Source organism: Eubalaena glacialis, chromosome 1 (assembly GCF_028564815.1).
Source record: "Eubalaena glacialis isolate mEubGla1 chromosome 1, mEubGla1.1.hap2.+ XY, whole genome shotgun sequence".
NCBI classification, from domain to species: domain Eukaryota; kingdom Metazoa; phylum Chordata; class Mammalia; order Artiodactyla; family Balaenidae; genus Eubalaena; species Eubalaena glacialis.
The window spans coordinates 213373592-213389169 of NC_083716.1; the positions used below are offsets into that span (position 1 = coordinate 213373592).

The 15578-nt window shown below is 39.8% G+C and overlaps 1 protein-coding gene across 3 annotated transcripts in view; it reads left to right on the forward strand.

The window, feature by feature from the left end:
• The first annotated feature begins 371 nt into the window (after positions 1-371).
• Positions 372-15578, forward strand: part of UNC80 (unc-80 homolog, NALCN channel complex subunit) — a 236575-nt gene continuing 221368 nt past the window's right edge. For all 3 annotated transcript variants that reach the window (XM_061204567.1, XM_061204557.1, XM_061204576.1), the window contains exons 1-5: positions 372-463; positions 1466-1514; positions 4191-4347; positions 5286-5587; positions 14184-14307. In XM_061204567.1, coding sequence (XP_061060550.1) covers positions 372-463; positions 1466-1514; positions 4191-4347; positions 5286-5587; positions 14184-14307 — 724 coding nt within the window. The remainder of the gene's footprint in view (positions 464-1465; positions 1515-4190; positions 4348-5285; positions 5588-14183; positions 14308-15578) is intronic.

The window sequence follows — 15578 nt, forward strand, 5'->3', positions numbered from 1 at the left end:
TCCCACGGCTGCTCAACCTGACCCCTGCTCCTGTCTCCCGCCGGTCTGTCCGGCGCGGGCCGCTGTCCACAGTGGGAGGTGCTGAAAGCAAGGAGAGGGCGCGGGGGCGGCGAGGCGGACAGCTTCTCCGAGCGCCCCCGTCCTCGCTCCTCGGTTCCTCCAGCCCTCCCCTCCTCCCGCAGCCATGTTCCACGCGCGGGGAGGGGCTGGGGAAGGGGAGAGGGACGGGGGATCAGGGCGGAGGGAGGCTGCTCTGCCTCAGGGAAGGAGGGGATGAGAGTTGGGGAGAGCAGCGGGAGGAGGCGGCGGCGGCGGCGGCTAGCGAGGAGCCAGCGCTGGGTCCTGCAGTAGAGCTCCCAGGAGCCACCATCATGGTGAAGAGGAAGAGCTCCGAGGGCCAAGAGCAAGACAGCGGCCGCGGCATCCCCTTGCCCATCCAGACCTTCCTGTGGCGGCAAACCAGGTGAGGGGCGCAGAGGGCGCACCGTGGGCCGCCCCGGGCTGGGAGCGCTCCTGGGGCCGCCTGGGTCGTCGTCGCCGCTGCCGCTGCTGCCGCTGCTGCCGCTGCTGCCGAGGCCGCGCCACAGCCTGCAGCTCCCTCTCTGGGGCTGGAAATCAAGCCTTGTGCACCCGCTTAAAAACACGCATTTAAAAAATATTTCAGTGAAGTTTGACGACCAGCAGGTTGGCAGCTGTAGAATAAATATATACATTATTTAAGGGGTGAGAGGGCAGAGAGCCTAGGGAGAGGGGGCGGGGAATTAGGGAAGATAATTATGACTGGCTGCGCTCCTGTGTCCAGTCCCCCCTCCATCTCCTGCTGTAATTCCAGCCCGGTGACCTGTTGTTTTTCCAGCTCCTGTTTGTTGAATATCTGCTATGCCCACTTGTTAACCATTTTTGCTCGGATTCAGCTAGTGTAATCTTCCTGGTTAAAGCCTCTGAGAAGAATCATTTTTGATAAAAATTTTTTTTTTCTTGGAAAAACCTGAAACCTATTTCCATAAACAGGAAACAAGGTTTCCATTATTATTATTATTATTATTATTATTATTATTATTATTATTATTATTATTATTATTATTTTAGAGATTTATCAGATAAGAAATTAGATTCTGAAAATCATATGCTACAAGCTGTGTTCAGTTTTCAGTTTTTGAAATGATGGTACACATGAGTAATGCAACGCTACTGACCATTGGTGATTTAGAATCCGATTAGGTAAAAAGTCTTCAGAATAAGACTGGATACAGAAAACGTACAAATCCACAGCTTTTTCATGTATGTAATTACACATATAAAAGCAAATGTCGTCAGCAGTTTAATACCTGCTCATTAACAAGCCATAGGGAGGCGTGAATTTTGTTTCATAGCACTATGTCTTATTCGTTGAAAATATGTCATAAGGATGCTCTAATAATAATTTTACTTGTGTTTAAAACAATTATTTCTATTAATTTTTCAGTGCATTTTTGAGGCCTAAACTGGGGAAGCAATATGAAGCCTCTTGTGTGGTATGTGATATTCACCATTTAATGACTATTTGCATATACTGTGTGGTAATTTGAAAGAAAGAATTTAAATTGTACTGACTGTATATATTAATTCACTCAGCAAATATTATTGAGCACCTACTATGTGCCATGCGCTGTTCTAGATGACGAGATAGAGCAATAATCAAAACAAATATAGAGTTTGCATTCTACTGGGAGGGGGACAGCCCACTCATAAATGAGTAAAATACATAGCCAGCCAGATGGTGATATGCACTATGGAGAAAAATTAAGCAAGAAAGGACATTAAGGAGCACTAGGGTGGAGATTTCATGTTAGAAGTAGTGGATAGATAAGGTTTGCCTGCCAATGTGACCCTTGGACAAAGATTTGAAGGAAGGGAGGGAGAAATAGCTGAGGGCAGAGCAGAGGGAAAGCAAGTCTAAAGGCCCTAAGTGGGGAGGGGTAGAGCAGTAGAAGAGAGTGTGGGAAGATAACAGAACAAGGACAAGTATAATAAGTCAAATCCTTAATCAACAAGATCAAAACTGTTATATAGTGGAAGCTCATAAAATGAGAGCCTATGACCTACTCAAAGTAATATGCAATTCTGAACTTTTATGTCTTCCATTTTTTGTGCAAGTCTGAAGTGGACGATATGAAATAATTATGAAAATAATGCTATTAATATTTATGCAAAATACAGTGCCCTTGTCCTGAGATTCTAAGGGAATCCCATGCCTTACAAATTGTCTTTTTACAAATTGAGAAGAAGACACAAAAACGTGAAGCAAAATTAAAATGGGCTTTTCAAAGACTTCATTAAAAATTGGAACTCACATAAAGGTCTTTACATTGCATATATTATAACCTAAAAGTGGAACCCTACCCATTTGGATATTGCCATGATATTTGCAAATGACCTTCTAGTAAGGAGCTCTGAAATGTGTTAGGGCCACACACTATTATGGAAGCCAATTGGAAAATTAAACACCTCTCCCCATACATACACATACGTGCACAGCACACACTCAAATAAGAATTTTTTTTGTTGCATTTCCTGCCCTTCAGTATTGTCACAGATATTTTTTTAAATCTAACTTTTTAATAAGGACCTTTTAATGGAATTTGTTGTACTTAGCTCAAGTTAAAGTAATTTGACACCTGAAATCTCTGAGCCTTCCTCAAATCATGCTTACAGTTATACTAGCTTAAAATAACCCTGACTTTTCTCTGTTCTTGGCAAAGATAGGTCTGACATTTTAATGTTGTCACACAATATCAAGTAAGTCCCATTCATAGATACAGATAGATAGATAGAGAGTGATGTAAGTATAGAAAACAATTTCCAGGGTTTAAAATTACAAAAAGTTATATTAGTAACATTCAAGAAGAAAATGGCATTAAGTATCTAAAGCTTCCTGAGGTTATAAAATATATAACTCATCCTCTGAAAGTATATTCATCAAGACTGTATAAATTCTTTATAATATTTTAATGTCTAACATACTCACCCTTTACTTAATGAATACTTAGATACCTGAGGGCCGAGGAATTTAAAAGTATTTGGATCTGCCTTTATCTGGTTTCTTTAAGAAAACCCCAAAGATTACATCTCTGATTGCACTCCTTGCCAAACCTCAGCATGCCTTTCATTATGAAGGTGAATGTATTTTCTTTTCTTGAGTCAAAGGTAAATAGCTTTCTTTGGAGAATCTCTGTATTAAGCCATATTTTTTCTCAGGTATCCTAATAATTCCAGTATTACAGCTTGAGCACTTGGGACTGGTGTTATGACCACTTGGGGAGAGCACAGTTCTCTAGACCATTTGGGACATCAAGTAGCAAGCAGGTTCTGTTCATACAAGTCAAATGTTTATTAAATTTATTCTGATATTTGGTAGCTGCACTTTCCCCAACACCTTATAATGATATCCTCCTCCACCTTCAAAGAGAAAAAACAACTCAGTAGGTCAACTTGTTTTGGGGCTTGGGGGTGGGGTGCTTCACTTGCTGAAAGTATCCCTGGCCAGGATAGAAGATTTAATAAACCACCAAAGCAAAAATGGCTTATTTCCCTCCTCCCTCCCTCCTTTCTTCTTTCCCTCCTTTTCTCTCTTTATTTAACAGTTAGATGAACAATCTTTATGGTTCTAGGCATTATGTAAGGAGTGTCCTGTGCCACATCATTTCTAGGGACATGGAATAGCTCAGAGACCCCAAAATCAGATCTGTTGAAAGAGTTGGATCTTATTTAACACTTGTTGCCCATTCACATAAATTCTGTCCCTCAGGACACTTTCACAAAAGACATTTCACCTTGGTCTGCAGTTGTGATAGCTCCCTTCAATGACCCAACATCATTTTATAAAATATTACGTCCAAAACCTTCATACAGCTAAATGTGTTGTTGTACTCTTTTTGATGGGAGCTTATTTTCGTGGAAATAAAAATCATTTAATAATTCAAGCCATATACTTTGGATCAAAAACGTGAAAATGGGTAGATAATAGGAAATTATCAGTGACTCATTTCATGTCAACATATACAATGAAATGCAATGTGAGGGCACTCTAAAGAATTTGGTCTAGTGATATGTGTCTTTTTGGGTATACAGTACCGTGTTGTCTATTTTTTCACCCATCAGAATCTCTAATTTCTTATTTTACTTTTTTTTTTTTTTTTTGGTATCTACAGTCCTTTGAACGAGTGTTGGTAGAAAACAAGCTTCATGGCCTCTCTCCGGCCCTCTCTGAAGCCATCCAGAGCATTTCCAGATGGGAACTGGTACAAGCTGCCTTGCCTCATGTCCTCCACTGCACTGCAACCCTGCTGTCAAACAGAAACAAGCTAGGTTGGTGCTCCTACATTCCTTCTTCATGACATACCATTGTCCTCACTCATGGTAACTCATAATCACACTCACAGTAACAACCTGTGTAACTGACTATTTTTCCAGGCACTGGGTACACATTCTCATTTAATTCTGACAAAATCTCTCTCCCATTGGTGTCATTGTTATCTCCATTTTACCAATGAGGGAACTAGCTCTCTTTCTTTTAACTTTTTAATTTTACAAGAATATGTGAATGTATTCTCCTTTTAAACATTAGAATGTTACAGAGAAGCTAAAGACTCTCTCTCACCTGTTCAAGATGAGTTCTAATCAGAGTTGTCCCTTTGTCCTCCCAACGCCTAAAGCAACCACCTTCATGAATTTGTCATATTCCCCTCCAGATCTTTTCCCAACTTTGTGGTATTATGTGTATGTGTGCATGCATGCACGTACATATTATTTTTCTTGTTTAGATTATTTTGCAGATTGCTTTTGCCACATGGCATTATGTCCTAGCCACCTGCCCCAAGATCTTCTCCAACCAGTTCCTTCCCCTCATTTGGGTCTCTGCTCAAATGTTACCTTTATAGAGGGGCCTTCCCTAATCACACTGTCTAAAATGGAGTAGTTGTTATCCTCAAAGCCCATACTCTTAACTACTATGCTGCTTATTTGGAAATATATGTGGGTATCTGACTGAAGAGATGTGATGCATGCAGTTTCTTTCCCTGTGTCAGCATATCATTCTGCAGAGATTGCAGCCAGTTAGAAAGTCCCAAAGCAAGAGTGATGAACCCTTTCAGCAGTGGCTGTAAGTGGTGTAGAGAAATGCTAGTGTCTCTCAGGAAATCAAGCCACAGAACAAAGCGAGGATGTTCTTCCCACACCCAAGGTTGACATCCGTTGTTCTGGTCACAGAATTTGCCTTAACCTAACTGTGTTGTTGTCCCATGCAGGCCACCAGGATAAACTGGGTGTCGCTGAGACAAAGCTCCTTCATACCCTGCACTGGATGCTCCTGGAGGCCCCCCAGGACTGCAACAGCGAGCGTTTTGGGGGCACAGACCGAGGCTCCAGCTGGGGTGGCAGCAGCAGTGCTTTCATCCACCAGGTGGAAAACCAGGGTTCTCCAGGGCAGCCTTGCCAAAACAACTCCAATGATGAAGAAGAAAACAACCGACGGAAGATCTTCCAGAACTCCATGGCTACTGTGGAGCTCTTTGTGTTTCTGTTTGCTCCTCTGGTACACAGGATCAAGGTAAGCAGAAAGCTGGTGAGGGCTAAGGGGAACTAGAAGTCAGATGAGGGTTTGCTTCAAATGATATTTCTGTATTTGTCATCCATGTCTTTGTGTGATCTTATAGCAAGCCAAGATATGGAGAGCTTTGTTTCTATACTAAACTATTGAACGTTATTTCAAAACCACAATTGTCCTACTTAAAAGTCTTCAGTGGTTCTCCATCTGCCCCAAGATAATACCCAATATATTAAACATGGCACATAGAGTCAACTGTGATCTGGGGCTTAAATCCTGTCTTAACTGATGAACTGCCAATCCCTACTGGCCACCTCATGATCCAGTTCTGGGAGCCCTGTGAACCATTCCCTGAATACGCCCTTGCTGTTTGCTCTGCCCTCCTTTCCCTCCTCTGTTCCTTTCATGGTTCTTCAAACTTCAACTTTAGTGTCATCATTTCCATGGAGCTTTTCCTCTGACCTTCCCCATGTAGGTTTAGTCACCATCTCCTTTGTATTTCTACAGCATGTTGTAGCTACTTCTATTATAATGCAAGATCTGGAACGAAGTTTTTACTGTGGACTTTTTGATATTTTGGTATACAATCTAAGAATTGCTTTCAAAATATTTTTAAATGCATAAAGTACAAAACATAGTATTACATGGAAACAAATTGTATTAATATACAATTATATACATGTACCCCTTGGATCTGAAAGAGACAATATTATTTTAAATCATAGTGCTACCACTTTCTAGCTGTGTGATCTTGTTGATATTACTTAACCTCTTGGATCCTCCATTGCATAAAATTGTGGATATTCAAACGCAGGGTGAATATATATGAAGACATAATACATGGAAAGTACATAGAAAAAAAAATCAAGTACATGGAAAGAAATCAAGAACTATTTATTACTTCTGTGAATGAATAAATTACAATATTCCATCTAAGTGCTCTGATAAGAGATAAGAAGGAATTAATATGCTCAACTGTTCTTTAATAGAATATTAGGATCTTAATCTGATTGACTCTGTTCCATGGCTGGTAGGACTAGAATTGAAACTACCTGTAAATCCCCAAAATGCTTCACGTGCACTGGCCACATTGTCTATCAAAATTATCAAGATATTAAATGTTGTTAAATTAAATTGCTGCTTTAAAAGCATTACACTTTCTTTTTTTTTAAATTTTTTATTTATATTTATTTATGGCTGTGTTGGATCTTCGTTTCTGTGCGAGGGCTTTCTCTAGTTGCGGCAAGCGGGGGCCACTCTTCATCATGGTGCGCGGGCCTCTCTCTGTCGCGGCCTCTCTTGTTGCGGAGCACAGGCTCCAGACGCGCAGGCTCAGTAGTTGTGGCTCATGGGCCTAGTTGCTCCGCGGCATGTGGGATCCTCCCAGACCAAGGCCCGAACCCGTGTCCCCTGCATTGGCAGGCAGTTTCTCAACTGCTGCGCCACCAGGGAAGCCCCACACTTTCTATTTTTTAAAAGTCTTTGATGAAGGTTACACTTAATGGAAAGCATTACTTTAACTGAGACGGTCCCCCTCACGTGTGGGATCTGCAGGATCTGGCTCCTGCCCCTCTACCTGGTCTCATCTCCCTCCATCTCACTGGCCTCTCTCTTGTTCAGTAAATTGCAGACTCCCCAGAGGCTTATCCTCAAACTCAACACATTTGTTTTTGCTTTCAGGCCTTTGCTCTGGTTTTTCCTTCTATTTGAAACATTTACTGCCACCTTCCACCCTAGATTTTCACATGGCCATGTTCTTTTCATCAATTTACTCACAACTCAGATGTTACCAACTCAAAGTATTTCCCTGGTTACTTTAGTGCCACTAGGACATGACTCTACATTTTTTGTTGTTTCCTTCTTAGCACCTATCAGTACCTGAAATTATTTTATGTGTTTGTTTACATGTTTGTTGCCCATCACCCCCACCAGAACAGAGGTTCTGGAGCAAAGGGACACTGCCTGTCCAGGTCACAACTCTATCTGGTAGTGTCTAGAATAGTGTCTGGCATATATGAGGCAATCAATAAATATATAATGACTGTCACTAAATAAACCCAAGTTATTATCAGAAGCTGATCCAGATGCTAAAAGTAGCAATTATACGTAGGTACATAGTCCCCAAAACAGAAAGGGCAAGAAAGAAAGCTCCTTAAAAAAAAAAGATAGCCTATAACATGTCTATTTGTAGAGAGAGATCCTCTGGATTAAAAAATGTGGAAGTATAGGAGTGGCTGGAATGGCTATAATTTTATTTGAAAACATGCTGAGAGCCCAAGATTTGGAAACAGATAGGCCTGTGTTAGCATCCAGTGCTTGCTGCTTCCTATTCTATGTAGGAAAGACATCGAGCAATTAACTTCTTTAAGCCTCAGTTTTCTCAAGTATAAGTTGAACATAAGAATAATTTTATGGAGCATTGTGAGGATTAAACAAATTAAAGTGCTGAACCTGACACACAAAGAGGCATTAACAAATGGTAGTTTTTAGTGTTGGCATTTTATTGCTATTGACATTATGAATTATTAGTAGAAGGGGAGCCAGATCTTCCTTCAGGGGAGACCACGCAGATAGTGAGGAAAGCTGGCTCAACGTCCCCAAGTTTTACCTATGGCCTGGGATTGGAGTATTTATAAGGAAGTAAAACAATGCCTATGAAACACTGCACAGTGATTAATACATAGTATTGTACTGTAACAATTACTGTTGGCTATTATTACTAGCATTATTGTTTTATCATTTTATTATTGCTATGAGAGAAATATTGTTCTAGATGCCATAGGGAACAAAAAATATTAATGGGTCAATAAATTTCCCCACAAGGCTTTTTTCATCTGAGCAAGGGCTTTGCTTTTATCAGTGTAGTGAGGAATGTACAATCCCTTGATCAGGGTTTCTCAATCTTGGCACCATTGGCATTTGGGGCCAGATAATTCTTTGTCCTGTGCTTTGTAGGATATTTACTGATATCTCTGGCTTCTAGATGCCACTAGATGCCAGTAGTACCTCCTTCCTCCGAATTGTTACAACCACAAATGATTCTAGACATTGCCAGATGTCCTTAAGGGGTGGGGAGGGGTGAGAATTGCCCCTGATTGAGATCCACTGACCTAGATCTTTTATTTGCCTGCTAGTTATCAGGCCCTACCTTCCTTATCCGTACTGTACCCATGTCAACTGCTCTCACCAGCACCTTTAATGGCCTTTTCTCCCTATTCTTCCTTTGCATTTGTCCTTCAGAACTCCAGCGCTAGATCAAGACCAAAAGCCACCTTTTCTATCCCAGCCCCAGAGATCTGCATGCTCCTAGGGGAAAACCAGACAACAATCCAGCCTGTTGTTTCTACAAATTGTGGTCTCAAGCTCCGTGTGCTGCCCCACTTGTCAGTCCTTGTCTTGACTCCCTCGAGTCCCCACTCTGTGCTCACATAGACAATGTTTTATGTTGAGGCTCTTATAGGACATAGTACTGCAGGAGGCATGAAGGGCTGAAATCCAGTCTAGGCATGAGCCTGTGCCTCCACTTCCACACCGCCTCAGTCCCTTCCACTAGCTTCTGCTTTCCTCTATTAGGTAACAAAAGTTTTCACAAATCATTTCTCATTTTTACAAACACCCACAGGAAGGTGGATATCTTTGTCTTCATTTTACCAAAGAGGAAACTGAGGTCCAGAGAGGTAATAATCAAGCTCATTAAGTAACTGAGGTGGGATTCAAACCCAATTCCATCTGACTTTCTACAAAACTATACTGTTTCTTTTGTTTCTGTGCTGGAACTCTTCTCATCAAGGTCATGAACAACCTTGAGCTATTGAACCTAATCTTTATTTTGCTGTCTTCATTTCACTAAACTTTAGCTGCATTTGAACTTACAATCCTTTCTTCTTGAAGGTTTTTATTCCTTTGGTGGCACCACCCTCTGCTAGTTCTCCTTGCATCCCTGGCTATTTCTGCTCTATCTCCTTTGAGAGCTCATCTTCTTTGCCTGCCCCTCTAACATTGTGGTTCTCCAGAGATGCAACCTAGACCCTTTGCACTTCTCACTTTGTCTTCTCTTTGGAGACCTCCTCTCCTGCTTCATTTACCATGTGTGTCCTAATAGGCTGAGGTCACCTAATTTTATATGTCTAAAGTAGTCTCCTTTCCTAACCTCTAGACCAACTTGTCAACTAGCTTCTCCAGATAGATAATCTAAGGGCATTTCAGATTTCCCCTGGAATGAGCCATTGTCCTGATGTTCTGTATTTCAGGTGATGGACCCATTCACATAAACTCAAAACCTAGGCGCTTCCTTTGATTACTCCTTCATCCTTACCTACACATTCCACTAATCACAGAGTTCTACTCATTTTGTCTCTTAAATACTTCTCAAATTTACCTAATTTTCTTCATCCCTATTATCCTCCTTAACCCAAGATTTCATCATCCATTGCTTGGGCCTCTTACTTGGGCCACTTTCTAACTGGATTTACAGTCTCCTGGCTTGTCTCATAAAATCCAACCTCAACACCAAAGTGATCTCTCTAAAATGCAGATCTGAACATATCTTAAACATACTTAAGTAATTTGTTGATTTCTCATTATACAGAGGATGAAACTCTAGCTCTCCAGTGTGGTAACTGGGGCCTCCATGACCTGCGTGGCTACCTCTCCTGCCTATGAGCTCCAAATGCTTGGAGTCTCCCTAAGAACATAACATGCTTTTTTCCAGGCCTATTTCATGCTGGTCATGTCACCTGGAATACCCTCCTACCCTACCCTTCTGCCTAGAAAATTCTTGCTCATCATTTATGACTTCATTCAAGATCTATCCTCCCTCCTTCTCTATCTCTATAATATATTAGACATATTTTTATTATTATTTTTAGCTTCTTATTATCATTATCTCTTTATATGTCCATCTCTTCTACTAGATTCCAGATGGTTTGAGAATAAGAATTATCATTGTATCTTGGGTAGCTAATGTAGTGTCTGTGTTTTGTAGGCATTTAATTGATATTTATTGAATGAATTAGTTTACTAATTAGCAAATAATCTAAGTGACTCATCCTTTTGTAAGACAGTGTATAATTCAATGCATTTTTATGCTTTTACTTTATAACTAGCTCAAATATTTTACATGAAATCAATAATCTGAAAATTCTGTCAAATATATTATTAATTTTAGACCAAATTTAATTTTTTAATGATGAACATTTGTTACAACTAAGAAATCTACTTTAAGTGTGCTGCCAACATTTTCTTGATTTGATCCTAATCACTTATTCCTTCAATAAATATTTATTGAGTGCCTACTACATGCTAGGCACTGTTCAGAGTGCTGGAGAAACAGCAGGGGATAAAACAAAATCCAAGCCCTCAAGGAGATTTTTATAAAATTTGTATGTCTGAAGTAAACAACTTTAAAACAGAATTTAAAATAATAGTTGTTTAAGTAGATGTCTCTAAGCTACTAGTAAACACATTTAGAATTGCTTCATGTCATCATGGAAACAGGCTTTCATTGCAAGCAACATTGTGGAAATGTTGATTCTTTGAATTTTTACACCTTCTGGTTTTTCTCAGAACCTTTCTAGACCACCCACCCCACAGCTGTTTGAATGATAGAGTACCTTCTCCAACTACAGAGTTTCTGTTCATGTGTGCATATGTGTATATATCACACTGGGTGACCCATGAAAGGGGTTTCTATAAGAGGAATTAGTGACCCAGAGTTTATACATTCAGCCAACTTAAGAGGACTTACAAAGGAGCATATCAACATAAGAACTGGCCATCCGTTCTGCAGGTGTTCAGGTCTAAAGAATGATCAGATTTATTTGGTGTTATTTGGAGACTGTAACATATGCTCAATTAATCAACAATTATGTATTGATGTTCAAGGAAAAATGCACAGAAGGATATCTCAACTTGTCTTCAAGAAATATACAGTCTAGTTGGGGTTATATCAAACAAAACAAAATGATAACAGTAACTGTCACTGAGTGGATAGAGCAGAGGTTAAAGGCCAGGATGTCAGTTTAAGAGAACCCACTTCCTGTTGCAATGTCCATTGGAGTTTTATTTGTGCCAAGATTACTTAGAAGAAATGTGGAAAAGGACCAATCTCTGAAACTAAGAAATTGTCAAAACCAGATCAATTGTGATTTATCATTCTTCATTTCTGGAGACAAATCTGATATACTTTGCACATGGTTAATTCACTGATTGCTGGATCTAATACCATACATGATACCATGCAGACTTCCCCATGTCCATTTCAAGGGAAAGGGGTTGCTTTCCCCTTAAGTTTGGATCTGTCTATCTAGTTGTTTACTCAGTATATGTAGTTGAATGTCTAACAGGCCTGTCAAACTTAACATGTCTAAAACTAGGCTCCTGATATCCCCAAACCTGTTCCTCCTTCGTCTTGCCCATCTTTATCAGTGGCAAAGCCAAAAAATCTTTGACATCTCTTTTTCCTACACTCTACCTCTACTCAATTAACAAATTCTATAAACTGTATCTTCAAAATGTATCCAGAATCTACAGCTTCTCATTTTGCCCTCTACTAATACCCTAGTCTAATAATGATCTTTCGCCTAGTTGATAATAATAGCTCCCTAGTCTCTTTCCTCCCTTGCCCTTTCTCAAACTATTCTCAATAGCCTGAGTGATCCTCAAAACATACATCGAGTCATGTCATTCCACTGTTCAACACCCTCCAGTGACTTCTCATGTTACTCAGTAATTGAAGTCCTTACTATGACGTATCAGGCCCTATATTATTTGGAATTCAAAAACGTCTCCAATCTTATTTTTTTCTACTCTTCTGTCATTCGCTTGACTCCAGGCCCGCAGTCTCTTGGCTGTTTCTTGACACACAAGATACACTTAGGACCTTTGCACTTGCTGATCCCTTTTCACAAAATGCTTTTTCTGGAAATATCTACATGGCAGCTCCTTCATTTCATTCAGATCCTTATTCAAAAGTCACCTGCACAAGAAGGCCTTCCCTGGCCTTCCTGTCTAAAACATCAGCACCTTGTCTGACACTTCCCTTTCCCTGCTTTACTTCTCCTTTGCACTGGAGAGCAGGGATTTTTGTATGCTTTATTCAGTATTGTATCCCAGAACCTAGAATAGGACCAGGTACACAGTAGGTGGTCTATAAATATTTGTAGAATGAAAGTGGCATGAATTTGACCAAATGCTTTTCCAATACTGACACTAGATGCTTTTCCATCATGGGTACTGCTGTGGTGCCAGGATCTTGGCCTATAGCTTATGGAAGAGTCCCCTCTTTACCAACGTGGAGATTTATTCAGGGATTTCATCTAGCCTTTCCAGTTGAAGCTTCCTTTGAGCTACATTGATTCACCATTTGCAGAATCAATTTTTTTCCTTTTTTTCAATTTCTTTCTAGCTCTCATCCTTCTAGATCAGTGATTTTCAACCATAGCTACACATGAGAGTCACCAGGGGCAACTCAAGAAAACCTCACAGTGATTCTAATTTAATTGGTCTGGTTAGGGGAGGAAGCGGGGCCTGGGCCTCCTAGGTTTTAAAAGCTCCCCAGGTGATTATAATATGCAAGCCAGGTTGCAAATCACCACCCTGTGAATTCCTGGTCTCAGTTATGTTCATTAATCTGCAATCACTCCCTCTGCTTCCATCTCTACGTTGTTTTGAGAGGCCGAGTTGTTGAAAATGTAACCTCAGAATGTCATACATTTGTACTTATACAATTGCATTTTAAACATCTCAGCCACTCAAAATGATGTAATGATGAAGCAGAGAATGTACTCCCTGGAAGAGACTTTCAATTGTAGATAATCAAATGAGTATGGGTTGTAAAGTAAGTACAATTTAGCAAGTACCTATCATGCACCCAATTCCTAATGCTGTATTTAGCATTGTGATGATGATGGGCTGTGGCTACACCGCTGCCCTCAGGGAATTAAAGATTGTTGAGAAGGCAACAACATAAAATAACATACTAAGAAGGGTCTAACTATATGTTGCTGATTCCATGAAATGCAAGAACAAGAGATGGACTGGAGAATAGAAAGTCAGAATAGCATCTGAGGATATTGCCTTATGAGGGAGAAAGAAGGACAATTAAATCATTAAGAGGAATAATAACAATAACCACAAGTAAAGAGATCTGCCAAGACCCTTGAAATAAAAAGGCCTCAATCACTGCTAACAGAAAACAATAATTGTGTGTTTCATGCTCTGCCCAAAGCTGCATCTTAATTAATTATTCATTTTGCCTAAAGCAGACCACCGTGATTTCTATCGTAATTATGATGATAATTTAAGGCTATTGGTTTACCCTAGAAATACTCATCAGAGTGATGAAGGAATGTCTTGAAGATCAGCCTACTTAGAAAATAATCGTGTGAATGATATTCTTTTTTTATACAATTTTAGAAGGTTACTTTCCATTTATAGTTATTACAAAATATTGGCTATATTCCCCATGTCGTACAATACATCCTTGAGCCTATCTTACACCCAATAGTTTGTGCCACAAACTATTGTGTGAATGATGTTAACCATTGCATTGACTGGTCCGTTCAGCCAGTTCTTGGATATAGATCTTCTCTTCTCCCAGGAATCTGACCTCACGTTCCGACTGGCGAGTGGGCTTGTTATATGGCAGCCCATGTGGGAGCACAGACAGCCCGAAGTCTCTGGCTTCACAGCACTGGTGAAGCCCATCAGGAACATCATTACAGGTTTGTGACTCAGACACCCAGTGGGACAGTGTCAGCATACATAGGAGTGAGGGCGATGGGATGATTTGCTCTTAAGAAACCAAGAGGAAGAAAACTTCTTCAGGGAGTTATCTAGGTGCCCCTGGTACAGGGCTCATTTACATGATGAGAAACTCTAAACCAGGAGCACAAGCTGTTGAGTTGTATGGCTTTGGGTAAGTCACTTAAACTTCCTGTGCCTGTGTTTCCTCATCTGTAAAATAGGGTAGGGGTCAAAACACAGTATTACAAGTACTTACAGGGTTGTTATGAGGAATAAATGAGTTAATATATGTAACATTACTTAGAAGAATGCCAGGCACATAGTAAGTGAATAAGTGGTAGCCATTATTATTTTATCATTATGGTAGATGGAGTAGCAGCTCCTTAACAATCTCGCCTTAGTGGGTTGTTTTTTTGTTTTTTTTTTTGTCAAGGCATTTCACTACAGGAATTGTCCAATGCAATAGTCCTACTGTCGAATTGTAGAAAGAGTACAACATGATAGCTTGAAAAGTGCCTGAAAAGTTCATGCTCCACCCCAGATCTATCTCTTACCATGTATGTAACCTAACCTCCCTGAGCATTTCTATTTCTTTAAAATGGAGATAAAAATACCACCTTATATGGCTTCATAGTGAGGAGTCAATAAGCATGCATATAAAGTGCCCATTTTATAGAGAGTGCTTAATTACATCTATTCCCAGCCCAACTTTTAGCAACAATAACAAAATTTAAAAAGAGATAAATTATGTGGGAAATCTACAGAAGAGTGTGTGTGTGTGTGTGTGTGTGTGTATATATACACACACTGAAGTATATACAGAAGTATATATATGTATACATATATATATAGTTTGTTAACTTTATAAGGTTTCTCTGCAGACAATGGAGGATTATGAATGTAAAAGAGCTTTGTAAAGGGAAGGAAACCATAAACAAGTTCTTACATGCTTTATTTTCCCCTATAACTTAACACAAGCTTGCAAGGTTCATAGCATGTTAAGGGATTTTGTAAACTAAGGAGTTGCATATTATTCATACACGTGATAAGATGCTTATAGTGAAAAATCATGCTTATTATAGCCATTCAAAAGATGAAATTTTTCATACAGTAAAAGTAGACTAACCCCTCAATTTACATGTATATAATCCGTTAACTATTGAAATAAATTGTAAATTAAAGAGTAACAGTCTACCATAATATTCAGATATCAAGGAACTAAGTAAAGATGCCATAGTCGGAAGTGATC